At 41.0% G+C, this 17,412-nt stretch overlaps 1 protein-coding gene across 4 annotated transcripts; it reads right to left on the bottom strand.

Annotated features, from left to right (window-relative positions):
• Positions 1-8,123: 8,123 nt before the first annotated feature.
• TSPAN6 (tetraspanin 6) lies at positions 8,124-16,306 on the bottom strand. Of its 4 annotated transcripts, none has more exons than XR_015158503.1 (10): positions 16,259-16,306; positions 12,673-13,163; positions 11,593-11,781; positions 11,254-11,328; positions 10,632-10,730; positions 10,233-10,367; positions 9,868-9,951; positions 9,032-9,137; positions 8,706-8,754; positions 8,124-8,350 (listed from the first exon to the last, which is right to left on the bottom strand). XR_015158503.1 is itself a non-coding variant. In XM_086386828.1 (9 exons), exons 2-8 carry the CDS (start codon positions 12,757-12,759, stop codon positions 9,069-9,071), a joined length of 738 nt encoding a protein of 245 aa, XP_086242954.1. In that variant the 5' UTR covers positions 12,760-13,163; positions 16,259-16,306; the 3' UTR covers positions 8,124-8,350; positions 9,032-9,068. The 4 variants fall into 4 exon arrangements, 2 of the variants coding, with proteins under 2 accessions (XP_086242954.1, XP_086242955.1); XR_015158504.1 differs by having other exon boundaries at positions 12,673-12,976; XM_086386828.1 differs by lacking the exon at positions 8,706-8,754.
• Positions 16,307-17,412: the final 1,106 nt, after the last annotated feature.

Below are 17,412 nucleotides of genomic sequence, written 5' to 3'. Positions count from 1 at the left end.
ACTGATACTTAAGTATCATCATCAGATACTTAATATCATCATTGCTGCTGCTGCTAAGTCGCTTCAGTCGTGTCTGACTCTGTGCTACCCCATAGATGGCAGCCCATCAGTCTCCACCGCCCCTGGGATTCTCCAGGCAAGAACACTGGAGTGGGTTGCCATTTCATTCTCTAATGCATGAAAGTGAAAAGTGAAAGTGAAGTCACTCAGTAGTGTCCAACTCTTCTCGACCCCATAGACTGCAGCCTACCAGGCTCCTCCGTCCATGGGATTTTCCAGGCAAGAGCACTGGAGTGGGTTGCCATTGCCTTCTCCGATCATCAGTCATTAGGAAAATACAAATTAAAACCACAGTGAAATGCCACTTTGTGCTCACTAGAATGAGTGTAAGACAGACAATGCCACATGTTGGTGAAAATATGGAGAAACAGGAACAGTCACTGGATGTTGATGGGGATATAAAATGGAACAGCCACTTTGGAAACAGTTTGCAGTTCATCAAAATGTTAGACATAAAATCACCATACAACCCAGTAATTCCACTTCCAGGTAGAATTCAAGAGAAATAGAAACATATGTCCACACAGAGACTTCCATGGAAATGTTCCCAGCAGCATTAGTCATAATTGCCAAAAAGTAGAAGCAATCTAAATGTCCAGCAACTGGCAAATGGATAGACAAATATGGTATATCCATACAATGGAATCTGCATGCATGCTAAGTTGCTTCAGTGGTGTCTGAATATTTGTGACCTTATGGACTGTAGCCCACCAGGCTCCTCAGTTTATGGGATTCTCCAGGCAAGAGTACTGAAGCGTGTTGTCGTGTCCTCCCCCAGGGGATCTTCCCGACCCAGGGATCGAACCCACGTCTCTTGAGTCTCCTGCATTGGCTGGCAGATTCTTTACCTCTGCACCACCTGGGAAGTGTTTAGTGCTTCAGTTCAGTATCTCAGTCGTGTCCGACTCTGTGCAACCCCATGAATCGCAGCACACCAGGCCTCCCTGTCCATCACCAACTCCTGGAGTTCACTCAGACTCACGTCCATCGAGTCAGTGATGCCATCCAGCCATCTCATCCTCTGTTGTCCCCTTCTTCTCCTGCCCCCAATCCCTCCCAGCATCAAAGCCTTTTCCAATGAGTCAACTCTTCGCACGAGGTGGCCAAAATAGTGGAGTTTCAGCTTTAGCATCATTCCTTCCAAAGAAATCCCAGGGCTGATCTCCTTCAGAATGGACTGGTTGGATCTCCTTGCAGTCCAAGGGACTCTCGAGAGTCTTCTCCAACACCACAGTGCAAAAGCATCAATTCTTCGGTGCTCAGCCTTCTTCACAGTCCAACTCTCACATCCATACATGACCACAGGGAAAACCATAGCCTTGACTAGACGGACCTTTGTTGGCAAAGTAATGTCTCTGCTTTTGAATATGCTATCTAGGTTGGACATAACTTTCCTTCCTAGGAGTAAGCATCTTTTAATTTCATGGGTGCAGTCACCATCTGCAGTGATTTTGGAGCCCCAAAAAATAAAGTCTGGCACTGTTTCCACTGTTTCCCATCTATTTCCCATGAAGTGATGGGACCGGATGCCATGATCTTTGTTTTCTGAATGTCAAGCTTTAAGCCAACTTTTTCACTCTCCACTTTCACTTTCATCAAGAGGCTTTTTAGTTCCTCTTCACTTTCTGCCATAAGGGTGGTTTCATCTGCATATCTGAGGTTATTGATATTTCTCCCAGCAATCTTGATTCCAGCTTGTGCTTCTTCCAGCCCAGAGTTTCTCATGATGTACTCTGCACATAAGTTAAATAAGCAGGGTGACAATATACAGCCTTGACGTACTCCTTTTCCTATTTGGAACCAGTCTGTTGTTCCATGTCCAGTCTTAACTGTTGCTTCCTGACCAGATTTCTCAAGAGGCAGGTCAGGTGCTTAGCATGTAGCAATTCATTTAATTCTCATAACAGCCCTATGCAGTAAGTAATATTATTTATCCCTTTTTTATAAGTTAGGAAACTGAGGCACAGAGAGATTAAGTGACTTGCCAAAGAACATGCAGCCAGTTATTAGTATAGTTGGGGATCCAAGCCATAAGTCTGGCTCCACAATCTGTGGTCTTAACCATGGCTTCCATTTGTTGGGGAGAAATGAAATAATATAAGATATACTTGTACACGGCAGGCAATATATGGAAGGAATCAGAAGGAACTTTTACCAGTAATTGCCTCTGGGAAGTGGAAATGAGGGTGGGCAGAAAAGGGAGACAAATTTATTACTTTATACCACTTTAAACTCTGACTTTTTATACATTTTATAATTCATGTACAGTATTCAGTTTGTGGATAAGAAACATCTATTTTTAAATCAAAACATTGGTTATCTTTGTCAGATTTTTACATTTTTCTTTTTCCCTAAACTTTTTGATATTTTCTGAATTCTTCTGGGTACGTCTCCAAGCCAAGTTCTTGAATAATTACCGTGACATGCTTTTTGATAGGTTTCCTTCTGCCAGTATCAGAGACCAGGATGGGGTGAAGGCCAAGAAGGGTCGGGGTGGGGGCTGAGAAAGACCATGAAGAAGGGCCTGTGTTGCTCCCCTGCTTGGGTCAGACTGTGATTGGGCTAGATTCAAGGCTGCAGAGAGCTGTGGTGTGAGTTCTGAACTCCCTAGATGCCCTGAGGCACACCATGGGGGCTGTGACTCTTGGAAGTTGCTGTAGTCCAACAGGGGGATAGATATCTGTGTGTATGTGCAAACCAGCCCATCAGTCCATTTAGAGAAAGCACAGTTTGGATTTCTGCCTACAGAATGAGACTGATTCTGGCTCCAGCATGTATGTGACTGTGTATCAGAGGTTTGGGTTTTGGAGGGGGGTGGGGGGTGCAGGGGGGGTCCATTTAATGTTTAAAGATAGTCAAAAAAGAATATGTTATGAAAGCAGCTGAGTGTTGTGAAGTATCTTTACCAACATAGGAAATATTAGCTTATGAACTTTAGGAAGCCTTTGCCCGAGTAACGAGAAGCTTAAAAGAAAATGGGATGGGTTAATGTTTAGATTGTGGTTAACTCTTCATAGTCATTTCTTTGGTTCAATAACATGGAGGCAGGGAGTAAAAATAGATGTATTTGCTTTTAATATGTACTTATTGCATGGTAACGCTCTACAAGAGCATATTGTGAGAAAATAGGATACTTATTTTCATGAAATCTTTTTAAAGATTACGTATTCAGTAAAAACTGATTAAAAGATATTTGAGTGAGTGAAGTGAGTGAGTGAAGTCGCTCAGTCGTGTCCGACTCTTTTCAACCCCGTGGACTGTAGCCCACCAGGCTCCTCCGTCCATGGGATTCTCCAGGCAAGAACACTGGAGTGGGGTGCCATTTCCTTCTCCAGGGGATCTTCCCAACCCAGGGGTCGAACCCAGGTCTCTCGCATTGCAGGCAGACACTTTAACCTCTGAGTCACCAGGGAAGCCTTTTTAGAGGAGAATTGTGCTTTTTTTTTTTTACTCCTGTTCTCTGGCCATGGACCAGCACCACATAAGCCCCAGAGCCTTTTTGTTATTACCATGCAGTAAAAATCACTGAAAGAAACATGGGCTTCAGGGTCTGATAGATTTAAGTTCAAATCCTAGACCTGCCACTCACAAGCTGTGTGACCTTGCACAAGTTATTTAACCTAATTTTCAGCTTTTTTGTGTTTTTTTATGGAAAAATGGGGATAGTTCTGACTCCCTGCACAAGGTAGTTGATTGAAGCACCTTACACATGTTGGGCAACTAGTAAGTACGCAGTAAACATTAATTCTCTTACCTTTGCCAGGAAGGGAGAAAGAAGAAACTGAGTAGGAAAAAAAATTCTTTGCAAAGTATCTAACCTTTGTTTAGTCAAACTGAATTGTGTCTGACTCTTCTGTGATCCCATGGATTGTAGCCCCCCAGGCTCCTCTGTCCATGGGATTTCCCAGGCAAGAATACTGGAGTGGGTTCCCATTTCCTTCTCCAGGGGAATCTTCCTAACCCAAGGATAGAACCCATGTCTCCTGAATTGGCAGGTGGATTCCTTACCACTGAGCCACCAAGACCCTGATGCTGGGAAAGATTGAAGGCAAAAGAAGAAGGTGGCAGAGAATGAGATGGTTAGAGAGCATCACCTACTCCAAGGACATGAATTTGAGGAAACTCCAAGAGACAGTGGAGGACAGAGGAGCCTGGTGTGCTGCAGTCCATGGGGTTGCAAAGAGTCCAACTGAACAACAGTTAGGGACTGAACAACAACATCTTCTCTTTGATGCCATTTTCCTGCTAAGGAAGGTCATGACATGCATTTGGAGTGAAAATGTATGGATGCCATCCCTCATCTCTCAAAATCTACTGTACCCCAGGTGTGTTACCCTGTGTCCAAACCTTTCCAGTATGATTCTGAGTAGTTGTATTACCTACTTAGACACTGTGTACACTTATTCGTGGATTGTCTATATTCAGGGATGTACCATGCCAGTTTGATCTGCTTTGAGGATATTCATATTGGGATTGTCTTTCCCCAGCAATGGTAGTGAAAAACTTGTTGGAAGAGAGAAATCTTTACAAATCACTAATTTTTTAATAAAAGCTTTGAGGTCATGGTAATGAGAGCACCACCAGATCAAGTATGACAGTCTTACCCAAAGAACTCATGTTCATCTGATGAATGCATGTAGCAGAGCCAATGATGCACTTTCAGAGCAATTGGACCGTCTTCCCTGCTTCCCAAAAACTGTTATTCCTGGTGAAGGAACCAGTTCAGTCAACATCAAATGTGCCTACTACGCATGGACTACATGTTACAGGAGGGGTTTTTGAATCTTTAAGTGTTCAGAGTGATACAGTTTGGGGTGCTGGGGACAGAGAGGGAAACAAGCAAGTCACAATTACCAACACACAACTGAAGCGTAATCTACATTCAGTTCCTCCAAGGTTGGCATAACCTAAGAGCAGAAAGCCAAATGCAAGCCTCAGGGGGAAAGCCACACTTGAAAAGTAGGAGGAAATTAAAACAGTAAAGTAAACTAGAAAGAGCAGTAAAAGGGAAGAAAAGCAGGATATTACAAGGTCAAAACAAAAACCAAGAATCTTCAGTGGCATCGCATGTAGCAAGGACTTCAAAAGAGAAGCAGCAAAAAGTGATTTGACAGGGAGGAAGTTAGCAGAGAGGTTTCCGAGGTTAAGTGGTTTCTGACTGGGCAGGGGGTTTCTATTAGATAAACAGTGGCTTATATGGAATGAGATATTTAGATCAAAGACTTATGTAACAGAACATTAAGAAACCATTATAATTAGATTGGCTCCTTTATTTATTTCATTAGCATTTGCAGTGCTCTTACAAGTGCCCAAGTCTACTAAGCTCCATAGGATAGGGATACATAATAGAAAAGTCGTAATTAAACCATAATGGTTTTCTTTCACAAGAAATCTGAAGTTTTAGACCCATGACTTAAAAAGTCTCATTTCCCCAAAACTGTTTCAGTTTATGTATTCTTTTCTGATATATTAGACTTCTGTTTTCCTTTCTGAATTAAAAAAGTTTGGTTGCCCACATCACAGGCAAAGGTGTCAACCTTGAAGGGCAACAAATTTTAAAAATAACAAATCTCAATGTATCTTACGTATGCTGTGAGGAATAGTAGTTACAGCTTGTGTTAGACTTTTTCCTACAAATATAAACAAAAGCCCATACAGAACAGTCCAAAGAAATCAAAGCTTTCTCAACTTCACACACACAAAAATGTGTACATTGCTTAGCTCCTAATAATTTAATCAGTTTGGCTGGCCAGCATCACTGTTAAAGTACCAACTTGGATTCTGACAGGAGATTAAAAGCACAGTCTCAAAGAATCCTGTGTGAGCTGAGGAAAAACAGAAATGGCATTTATACCTTATATTAGGGACTTATTTTCTGTAAAATTTTGATGCCTACAACGTAAACCCAACCCCTCATAGGAATAGGCCAAAGCTGCCAAGCTTTCCACACTTTCAGAAAAGTGTGCTTCTCAAAGTGGAGTTCAGAGCTGCCTTGCAGTGGGCAACCTGGTGCCTGGAAGTGAGACAACCCACAGGATACCTTTGGCACATTACAAAGGTGGGGGTGGACTTTATAGTCCACGTACAGACGCACACCTCAGCTAGAAGGGGCTTTTACCTAGCCATCCAAAATAAATCCATCTTGAAAACAAACACACCAACCCACCTTAAGGGCAAGGCAGCGTGTTTTTTCTACTTTTCACATGTGCTGGGGTTTTTTTTTTTTTTTTTTAATAACAAGGAAAAATGTCTATAAAATACTAAAGAAAACTTCAAAAGGTTATCCTAGGCCACCCTAGTGAAAAAATAGCTATTTGAAAATTGCTACAATTATCCTTTAAAGAAGTTTGATTATCCTTTAAATCCTTATTTAGCATCAGATTTCAATAACTGATTCACTACATTTGGAAAGCCACTAATTTTTTTCAATTGTTTTATCCCTATACCTTATGTCGTCACCCATCGAATGTTTTAATGGAGAATACCCTTTCTCTGCAGTAACTTCAAGTACTTTCAAATAGGTACTGCCAAACTCATCATTAACTTTAGTAGTTTTCATCCACTTTCTGTACTGTGGTTGACTCCCCCTTACCATTAAATTTGGGCTTCCCTTGTAGCTCAGTCAGTAAAGATCTGCCTGCAGTGTAGGAGACCAGAGTTTGATCCCTGGGTTGGGAAGATCCCCTGGAGAAGGAAATGGCAACCCAACTCCAGTATCCTTGCCTGGAAAATCTCATGGACAGATGAGCCTGGTGGGCTGCAGTCCCGGGGGGTTGCAAAGAGTTGGGCACGACTGAGCAACTAACACTTACTTACTTACCATTAAATTCAAGGACTGTGAATATGTGGCAGTCAGAGATGAGCTTGGTTCTTCTAATGGATAAAGAGGGTTTTCCTGGTAGCTCAGATGGTAAAGAATCTGCTTGCAATACAAGAGACCTGAGTTCGATCCCTGGGTCAGGAAGATCCACTGGAGAAAGCAATGGCAACCCACTCCAGTATTCTTGCCTGGAGAATGCCATGGACAGAGGAGCCTCAAGGGCTAGTCAGGAGAATCAGACTCGAACACAACTGAGTAACTAACACACACAGTGAATAAAGAAACTCAAAACCAAAGAAAGAATTCCCCTATTCCAACTCCAACTTTAATGATTAATTTCCTTATTACCCTGAAGGTACAGGTTATCTCTCTCCCCATCCAACTTCTTAAACTATACAATAAAAATGTCTAATCTCTAGGAGAATGATAAGCATTATGCTCTTTCATAGCAAGGAATGTGTTTCTTTCACAGGGAATAGTTTTTGTAAACAGGAACTTTTAAAAAATGTGTCCAGATCTCAGGTTTACATTTCATATCCAGAACTATATTCACATTTCATATCCAGAACTATATTCACCAAGTAGAAATGTGGGGCTTAGCTTTCTCAGCGGAAAACCACCATCCCAGAAGATTTTCCAAAAGTTAAACACAATGATTTTAGAGAAAAACACTATTTATTGTGTAAAAGATTTATATTTATTAACCAAAGGCACAAAACTATTAAAAGTTAACCTTAGTATTGACAATTAAGTCATATGAACCTGGCAAGGAAATTCCAGCTAAAGCTAATGAAGATCTTTTGCTTTAAATTCCCAAAGAGAATACAATAACTCTGGCACCAGTAATAATCAGAACCTTTCAAACAATAATGGAAACAAACATGTTAGTGTAAATATCTTAATTCAGAGGCAGAGAAACATAAAGTGTTAAGGTGTTGCAACCTGATGTATCACAGAGCATGTGTAGTGCCTTTTACAGTCTTGAGTGCCTTAGAAGTCAGACCATTACCACCAATTGGCAACTCTGATGATGGGTGTTATCCAACTACTGGCTGGAATTAAATTACAGTGTGACTAATGAAAACATTTTAATTTCTTGAAGCAAAGTATACAATCACACCAGATAACTCTGGCTGGGAAAAGGGCAAGTTTGGAAGGGTCAGTTTTCGATCTTACTACATGAACAGCAAACTCATTGTCTATCAAAAGCCCCATACCAAGACAAAAAAGTCAAGAGGAACAGTTTTGCTTCATTTACAATTTATTAAGCTCTTCCAGTGTTTCAGAGTGATACGGAGATTTCAATGATGTAACATGAATGGGACAAAAGGTGGACTTCGAACGTATCAAACAACTGTCTTGATCGAATCAGACTATTGATGTAGTTTTTCAATCTATCTGTAACAAATGTAGGTCTTCCATCCAGGTGATCTTGTAATTCACAAGGTTGGGGATAGGGATGTTAATATCCTAAATTAAAGGAAAAATAGTTAATTTCCTTGTAACCCAAACTTCAATATCTGTATTCATTTGCACGCATTTTAATCTAGTCTGCTAATGAAGATCTCCACGTGTTCCCAGTGAGTGACTCAAATCAAATGTGAAGGGAACCCTAGGGATTAATTCAGCCAGCTATAGTTCTCACATTTTATCATTCAAATTCTGAAGTTATTGAAACACATGTTTCTCCAAAATCTAGTTAAGCTAGATGAGTTCATGGCTCTAGTAATACCAGAAGACTGCAGTAAATGAGAATTGGGTAAAAGACCAGGGGAAAATGCTGGTATTGATCAAGAGCCAGAGTGTACTTGCCAGGGACACTTACAAGTAAGGTCACTATTAGGATTCTTCATTTCTCTTCATTAGGTTCAAATCTGTTAGAAATGGGACCACGAAGGATCTTTAGGCTGACATGTAGGTAAACCCAGAGAGGCCCATCTGTCCTTTTACTGCCATGATATTTTTGCGAGACTAGTGCTTATACATGGCTGTGCTGTGCCAAGTCACTTCAGTTGTGTCCCGCTGCTAACACAATGCTGATAATATTTGAATGCACTGCTGGACATGATCTTCTTTGCAAACTCAGTCCCATCCATCACATGTATAGGCAGAAGTAAACACTGACAGTGCTGAGGATCAAAATGAACATACCTTAAAGTTGGAGAGTAATAGGCCCGTGTTATGTTGGTTACACTATCTCATACTGGTTATTTGTAATGGCACGAGAGAGGCAGTAAGCTAGAAAGATTCCAATCAGCTGGAAATAAAATATAAGCAAAACTAAACATACACATACACATAAAGCTTAAATACCTGAAGATACAGGTCCTTTCACTTCCAATTCACTACTTATTTCCTTAAGTTTTTTCTATAATAAGCTTATACATGATGTCTTAACTACAACTGTGATCTGGAATTTCACAACCATCCCTGACATAAATCAGTCTGGGAAAATCCTGAAGTTTGGGGAAACTTTTCTTATTCTTCCTCTCAGTTATCAGAGCAAAAAGGATATGGCTTAGAATTAGCATCTCATCAAGTAAAATCTCCATCTATGAGGCAGTACTGTGATAATGAAAATGCTGTCCAGCATGGCAGCAATTAGCCACATATGGTTTTCAAGCACTTCAAATGGAAGCCTAAGGAGCTAAAATTTTAATTTCATAGTTATAACTTTTGAAAGGTGGCTATTTTATTAGAGAGTACAGATTCAGAGAGACCTAAGAGGGCAGGTCTCACAGAACTCTGGCTTTGTGGAAAACAGCATGGTAAAACAGGATCCAAGACAACTGAAAACTGGAATGGAAAGGGCAAAACTACTATGTTTCTACTGAGATGATCGACTGAGTTTTGTGAAAATGTGACTTCTCTAAAAAATGTCCTTGCTATACAGGGCCCAGAAGCAAAAACTCAAAGCCTTCAAAGTGGAAATCTTGTAGCCTACACCTACAAAAGTGATGAAACATTTCCTAACTACAAGGACTTACTTGGAAGCAAGCAACTCCAAAAGAAATTCCAGCAACAACTCCCATTTCTGACTCTATAATGGTCATCACCATTATAAAACAACCCTAATGGAAGAGAAATTAAAAAAAAAAAAAAACAGTAAGTACAGTCCAAGCAATAATACTTTGATCACACATCTCTGCAAAAGATGATCTTTGTTCTTTTATTCAAATTATTCTTTCATAACAAATCCTATCTCCTTTGAGGGACATAAGATTCATTTTTTGGATTATGCATTTAAGTGTCACTTAATCACAAGTCACAAATTTTCTGAGCTTCAGTTTTCTGTGCTATTGCAGATTATGTGTATTGTGAGTGAAAATTAAATTCTTTTTTTACTCCTTACTTCATTGTTTACTTTATCTGCATCTCTCTGAGGAGAACAATCTTCAAGTTTACAGCAGCTTTCAGGAAATCCTTTTTCCGAGTAATAATTAGTATCCTTCCAATCTCTATAGTTGGTGACACCACAACAATGCAACTGAAAAAAATCCAACAAAAGCATTTAGAGTTCATATTACAACTATGTAGTCAAACAATTACACCAGCATCTAAGATTATACTCAGTGATCTCTATCCTATGACATTGGCATTAAAATTCATGAGATAAACATTTTGGAACTGGTCTGACTTTCACTGCTATACTGCAAGTGGACAACATATGATAGGCAGGGGCCTATCATCTTCTCTGAGGGAATAGCGAATGTGTTTCCTTCTTGAGAAACCACCAGCTATGACCACTTACCATGCTTTGGATCTTGTCTACTGCATCACTTCTATAATCTCCCGTAGCGTTATACTGCTTTAAAGCTTTCTCATAATTATTCTTAAGGCTGTTCTTAATCTACAGCAAAGAAACACAAGGCTGGTAAACAAAGATTCTAGAATGTTCTTTTGATCTCCAGGTCAAATAGGAAATTGCAGCAACATATAATTAATATCTATGGTCCAATTCTATCTTCTAAGTGATATGGTTTTGCTAAGGGGACTCCTAAGCAAAACATTCCAGGAAAAGATGATAACTATGAGAAGTTCACAGTACAATGGGAACCTAAATTTATTCAAGTGGCAGCTTTGTACTGCTGTATCGCCCACCCTCACTACCACTTTGTTAAACACTCTCCTGGATGAGGCCTCAGTACTCACTGAATGATTTCCTAACCCCAGATTTAACAAAGTGGAATTCCAATTTCTAATTTGTTTTTAAAGTTTTGACAAGTGGAGAAGGTATCAATTCTGTGTTACCAGTTTTGTGCTAGTGAAAGCACTAGTGAAAGCTGTCTTTTAACTCTATTACTTAAATTTATCCAGTTTTATCTCTTAGAGGATAAATTTTCACATATTCAGGTTCCCAAAGGCAAGCTTACCTCATGTCTGAAAACAAATCCTATGATAGCAGCGACCAGTTCAACCAAAAAAATGAGAGTCAGAAACATTGCATACTGTGGGATAAAAAGAAAGTCCAAGTCAGCATAAATAAGATACATGACAGCTGCAAAGCGAGTCAATGTTCAGCACATTGTTACTGAAAAGGGCAGGGAAAACACAACAGAAGTGGGAATTGGCAGCTATACTGTTACTTGCTAAGTTTTCATAAGGAAGAGGAAAAATCAGAAAGGGGCCATGCCTAGTTCCAAGAAACAAAGCCTACAACATATTAGCCTTTTCAAAAACCAACAACCAATTTTAAGAAAACAAGGACTCACCAGTTTCAGCATCCATGCAGAAGCTCGGCAGGTAGCAAAACAGCCAAAGGTGCCCAAAAGAATAATGACAGTGCCAGTGCCAATGAGCACAAAGGGGACATTGGTGGCCTTCTCATTTAAAAGGGAAAAATAATTCTCTAGGCTCACCTTGCCCCAAATGCCAACGGCAAGAAGGATAACACCAGTGATCTATGTGGGAAATCAGAGAATAGAGAGTTATACACTGTATACAGTAACATCTTCAAACCACACACCACTAGATGTTTAAGAAACAATAGGTGTGAGAATTGACGTAGCACTCTGTGGCCACAGAACTGTGGCTGGGATATGGCAGACAAGGGGGGACTGTACAGAGGGTTAGGAAGGGGAGCTGCACACAAGAACAGGTCTTGATAAACCCACACGCTGGATAGCTGTAGCCAGGACAAAACCAGGGGGCAGCTAGGCATCTTGACAAAATTCTTAAACTTGATGTTTTTTTTTTACCCTAGGGTTCAAAACTTCCTTAACCCATTTACTCCCGCTTTAGGAAGAAAACCTTCCCGCAGGTAGGGGGAGAGGGAGTGTTTGTAAGTGTTCCAGAAACAAATGTGCACAGCGTACAAAAGAATGGTTCACAAAGCAAGCCTAAGGATAGACTGGCGGGAGCGGAGCCATTATCATACTTACCTGCGAAATACTCCGCTCTTATGAAGCAGTGAAAAGAAAGAGACTATTATGCAAGCGAGCCCTCACCGGGCCCGGGCAAGCCTTGCTTCTCAGGGGACACTCTCTGCTTGCTTTGGGGGCGGGGGGGGGGGGCGGTCACTCCATTCCAGGCGCCCCGCATCGAATTCGAACGCTAGGCACTTCTGGTCCTGGTTCAGCCTCTCGGCTGCCCAAGACCCCGACCCGAGCGGGCGAGATGCCCGAACCCGAGGTGGAGTCCCAGCGCCGAGGTCCCAGCAGCGACCGCCGCCCCAACCCCACTCGCGCCTCCCTTCCCACTTCGGATCCGAGCTCCCTCGGCTCGGGGTCACACACCCCCTCCCCGACTCCAGCCTGGGATCCCCTCCAGTCCCCGGAGTCTCCGTCTCTCACCCAGAAGATGAATGTGTAGATCAACAGGACGCTCTTGAAACAAGTGATGACCGGTTTGGTCTGCAGCCTCCGAGAAGGGGACGCCATGACTCGCCAGAGACCCTGCCCGCTGCGCCAGGCGATCGGAACAGCTAGCGAGGCGCGGAGCCCCCGAGTCTTCCCGGAAACTGCCGAAAAGTTACGAGCGCCCGCAACTGAGAAGAGCCGGAAACACTGTACAGTTTTCTAGAGGGTAAAGTCTGGGAGGCTGTCCGGAAAGTGACGACAATTTCCGAGCGCCCTCTGCCGAAGGTTGCCGAAAACGCTACACAAAAGGTTCTAGTGTCGGAAATTTCTTAGATCTTCAGAGTGCAGGTTGCTTCATTTTTTCGCTTATGGAATATTTCCTGCCCCCCACCCCTCTCCATGCCCTTATAAGTGCATCATATTGTTTCTAACACCAGCAACGCCAGCAGCACTCTTGAGATACGGCCTCGCCGGCCCCTAATGCCCTAAAAGTGGGGGGGGGGGGCGGGGAGGATGAAAAGAGGTTAAAAGTAACCTAAGAAAAAGTAACCTAAGAGTATCTTATTACGTAGCAAAATACTCTCAAGACATGGACCTATATTTCCAAAGAGAAGCAAAAGCAGTTCTCAGAGCGATCCATCCAGTCACATGTTTTTAGACAAAAACCTAAAGGAAAAGTGCAATTTACGTGAGTGGTGGAATTAGGATGATTTTTTTTTTTTTGTCTCTTGTGTTTTTTCGATTTTTGAACACTGTTTTAGGAGGTGGGGAAGGGGCACAAGAATAATAAATAACCACTTATTGAAAGAATTCCAAAGGTAGATAGGAAAGTAATGAATTTTAGAATTTCTCTACAAGAATTTGCCAAAAATTCTTGCCTTTATCCCTCTCCCTCCTTATCATCTAAATTACTGGAGATTAAGGAAAAGTGCTTTAAAGTAATTACTCCTGAAATGTAAGTTCAGCTATTAGCTACAAACTTTCAAAAGGGAAGGCGCTACAGAGAATACCCGGTAAATGTGACTCTCTTTTAAATGTTAAGACTGAAAGGCACTGTATATTCCAGCCCTCTGTATTTTCAGATCAAGAACAGCTGATCATAAAGAGGCTGAAATCTTGGGTCACACAACTAACAGCAAAGGCAAAACTAGAGATAACTGTGCTTTTTCAATCCTCTCCTCTATTATATAAGCTGTATATGGTATTTGGTGCCTACTCATCCCAAAGAAATTCTACCAGTTGCTTAGATCTTCCTAGAACTTGAGACTATGTGTTCCTAAGGACTTAATCTGCTTCCAGGATGGGAATGAATCACCAGAAAGTTTCCTGTCCCTTATGTCCACAGGCAGACCTGAGTCAAACTCTAGGGTAAAGTGGAATTTTAAAACACACACACACACACACACACACGCACAACAGCCCTCTTCACAATCTCCTAAATACTAGAGACCTCAGGATAGATAGGGATTTTTTTTTTTCATCTGTTAAGGTCCGGTTTAACAAAAGTATAAGCTCTTTAAGGGAAGAAACTGTCAAATGTGTGTGTCAGGGGGAGATGTTTCTAGGGGGATGGGATTAAAAGACAGTATTCCGTTTCCTAACCAACCAATTACATCATCAGTGACACAAGCTTAACATCACAAATGGGTATTCATTGTATTGCCACAGCAATAAGCCCTGCATTGGTGAAGAAGAGGTGACTGCCTAAACTTTTTTGCTCTAAATCTTGCTTTAAACACATACCACAGAACCAGAAAACAGGAAAGTTCCATTAACTTGGTCACACAGAGCTTCCTTGTGCTTCAAATATTGACCTAGGACCAGCTCCTATAGCATCATGCCAGATGTCTGAGGTCCAAGAGAGCAACTGCTGGAGAATTATTGCACTGCCATGCTTTATACTAAAGCATGAAAAGCCTAGCACATAAATACATGGAGAGAACAGGTAAATGATACATGTATACACTTCGTAAACACTAAGGTCATCAGGAAATAAGGCAGACATCAAATTTTAAAACACCATATATGCCACAGCCACAGGAAATGAAGTTGAGGGGGCTCTCAGTATATGCAAAGTGGTCTCCCTAAACTAAAGAGCACACATCTGAGGGGTTCTCATATTAAAACAAAAAAGTATCAAGGGAAATCTTGCTAAATTCTTGTCATCTTAAATGAAGTTTCCTCTAAAGCTTAGGTTTGTACCATGTCCTGAAAGGGATTTTCATTGTGAGCCTGAGAGCAAATAAATATTTCTGTGGCTGAAGAAAAAACAAAATAGCCAAGCAAAAGCTGCATCTTATTTCCAAGAATGTGTTGATTTTCCTCCCCTCCCTTCCTCTGCTACTCACAACACTGCTTTGTTTGAATAACAGTCAGTGCCAAATTAAACCAAAACCTGACATGGAATTTAATATTCCTATGGCCACAACACCTTGAACAGTGCCTCCCACCCTGCTAACCCCACTCCCACCATTGCCATGCCACCAAGCCTAGAAGTTCAGTTTAGTTCAAATTTAGGTCTGGGTCTGGGTTGAAACCCAGACAAAGAGGCATCTAATCCCATCTAGGCAATGTAAGAAGTAAGTCTCTAGGCTATAAAATAAATTTATTCCTTAAATTATTAATAAATGCTGTACTGAGCATTGACTATGTACCAACCACCATTGCTAAGCAACCAACAAGTGTTACCTCATCCTTACATCACAAAAGTCCTTATTGTGAGGCCGCGACTACCATTGCTCATGTTTTACAGATGAGGAGACAGGTTCAAAGAAGCTAAGTAACTTGCCTAGGACTAAACCCTGGCAACTTCCATTTCTCTCATCAGAAACAGAGCCCACTCTGTGATGAGATATGGCTGCAATTGTACATTTAACCATAAACAAGGGCTTTTTGGAGCCCCTGAAGCACAAGAACCTCAATGGTTTCCCCAATTCTGCCTTGTACTTGTGGGTTTTGTTGAATTTTACTTTTGCCTTCACTCAATTAGCCCAACCACCTAGGAGGTAACCCTGCCCATCCCAGAGTGGTAAAGGGAGTTCAATAGCTTTTTTGGTTCAACCTCTTAATTTCTCCCTCTTTTCTGATCACAAAAAAACATTTGATGTTGAAAATGTAGGGGGAAAAAGGAAGATACTTTCCTTAAATATTGTTACTGCTTGTTTTACAGTCAACATTTAGTGTAGATTTGGTCCCTTCTCTATTAACTTCCTGTAACCTTTAAGATTAAAGTGTTTTTCTTTGACATTTAAATGATGCCTCCTCCAGCACATCAGCTTATTTCCTATAGCTTTTCCAAAGTGAATTTTCTGTTCCATAATAAGCCAGTACGATTATCTCCCCAATAAATAAGATCTGTTCCCTACTTCCCAATCTCTAAACTCAAAATACCTGCCCCACAACTTAAGGTTCAGCTCAAACCCAACCCAATGAGAACAACCTCCCCCAACTCTCCAGCCTGGCCAACACATATACTTCTTTCTTTAACATCAGTCCTTATACTCTGATCATTCACATTAACTCATACCCTTAATCAATTACTATAGTACCTGCTTTCAGTATCTGCTTCTTCTCTACTTACCTGTCTTACGTCTGGTTGTCTACATGTTCAGAAACTACTTGAAGAGCCAGTTTGGCTGGGCTCCTGCACCCGCTTTTATACTCTCCAGGACCCTAGGACACAATGCTCAATTGATGAGGTCATTTGGTGCTTGGCCAATCCCTGTTCAGCTCATTGGTCATAGCTGGCCTCTGAGGCTAACCACTTAGTAGTCACTCAAGGCTTGATTAATTAAATGAAATTAATAACTAAATGTCTAAGCCATCCCAGTATCACACTGACATAAAACGGAAAAATTAAGTTGAGCTGTTAGATAACGTCTTGGGACATTACTTCGCTCAGTCATGTCTGACTCTTTGTGACCCCATGGACTGTATAGTCCATGGAATTCTCTAGGCCAAAATACTGGAGTGGGTAGCCTTTCCCTTTGCCAGGGGATCTTCCCAACCCGGGATCAAACCCAGGTTTCCCGCACTGTGGGCGGATTCTTTACCAGCTGAGCTACAAGGGAAGCCCGCTGCTTGTCTTATTTTCATTTTCTAATACCTTTTCTAGAATCCCTCCAATTACCTTCGGCTAAGTACCTATTGTAAAATTTAAAAGCACCTTCTACTTATTAAAGTCTCATATTTTACATTATAGTCATCAGATAACCATCATTTAAACAGATAATTTAAACATCATAATTTTGACAGATAACTCATAGGTATAGTTTTACAAGCTACCTTCCTAAATAAGAATATCTTTTTATCCCTCTTGTCTCTTGTGCGTTCTCACTGTTCCTTCTCTGCAATTGTCTTTTTCATTCACCCTTTCCCATCTACTCCTTTCACATTCTCTGTGAACCCTTTCTTCCTTTTCCAGTCCTTATCTTGCCTTTTCCAAAAAGACTCATAATATACAATTTGGGACACATGGAAATGAGAAATACTCCTAAATGGTATTAAAATTTACATTTACATTATCAATTTGTCCTAGTCCGCTTTCTAAGAATGATTTCAAATGTAGGCTTGCTGAGCTTTGCTGATATTTCAACTAGTCAGTTTCCATATCTAGTATTTCTTAAAACAATATCTTGTTGACTCTGAGGTGCTTCTTATTAAAAGTTTTGATACTGAACTTTAACAACCTTAAAAAATTCATATTTGTATGTATGAATGTTGCCAGTCTCTGTC

The sequence above is a fragment of the Bos grunniens genome, chromosome X, assembly GCF_055505025.1.
Source record: "Bos grunniens cultivar Pamir isolate PY7600 chromosome X, Bosgru_T2T1.0, whole genome shotgun sequence".
NCBI lineage: Eukaryota > Metazoa > Chordata > Mammalia > Artiodactyla > Bovidae > Bos > Bos grunniens.
The sequence above is the reverse complement of the archived record's forward strand: the minus strand, read 5'-3'. Positions and strand labels throughout refer to the sequence as shown.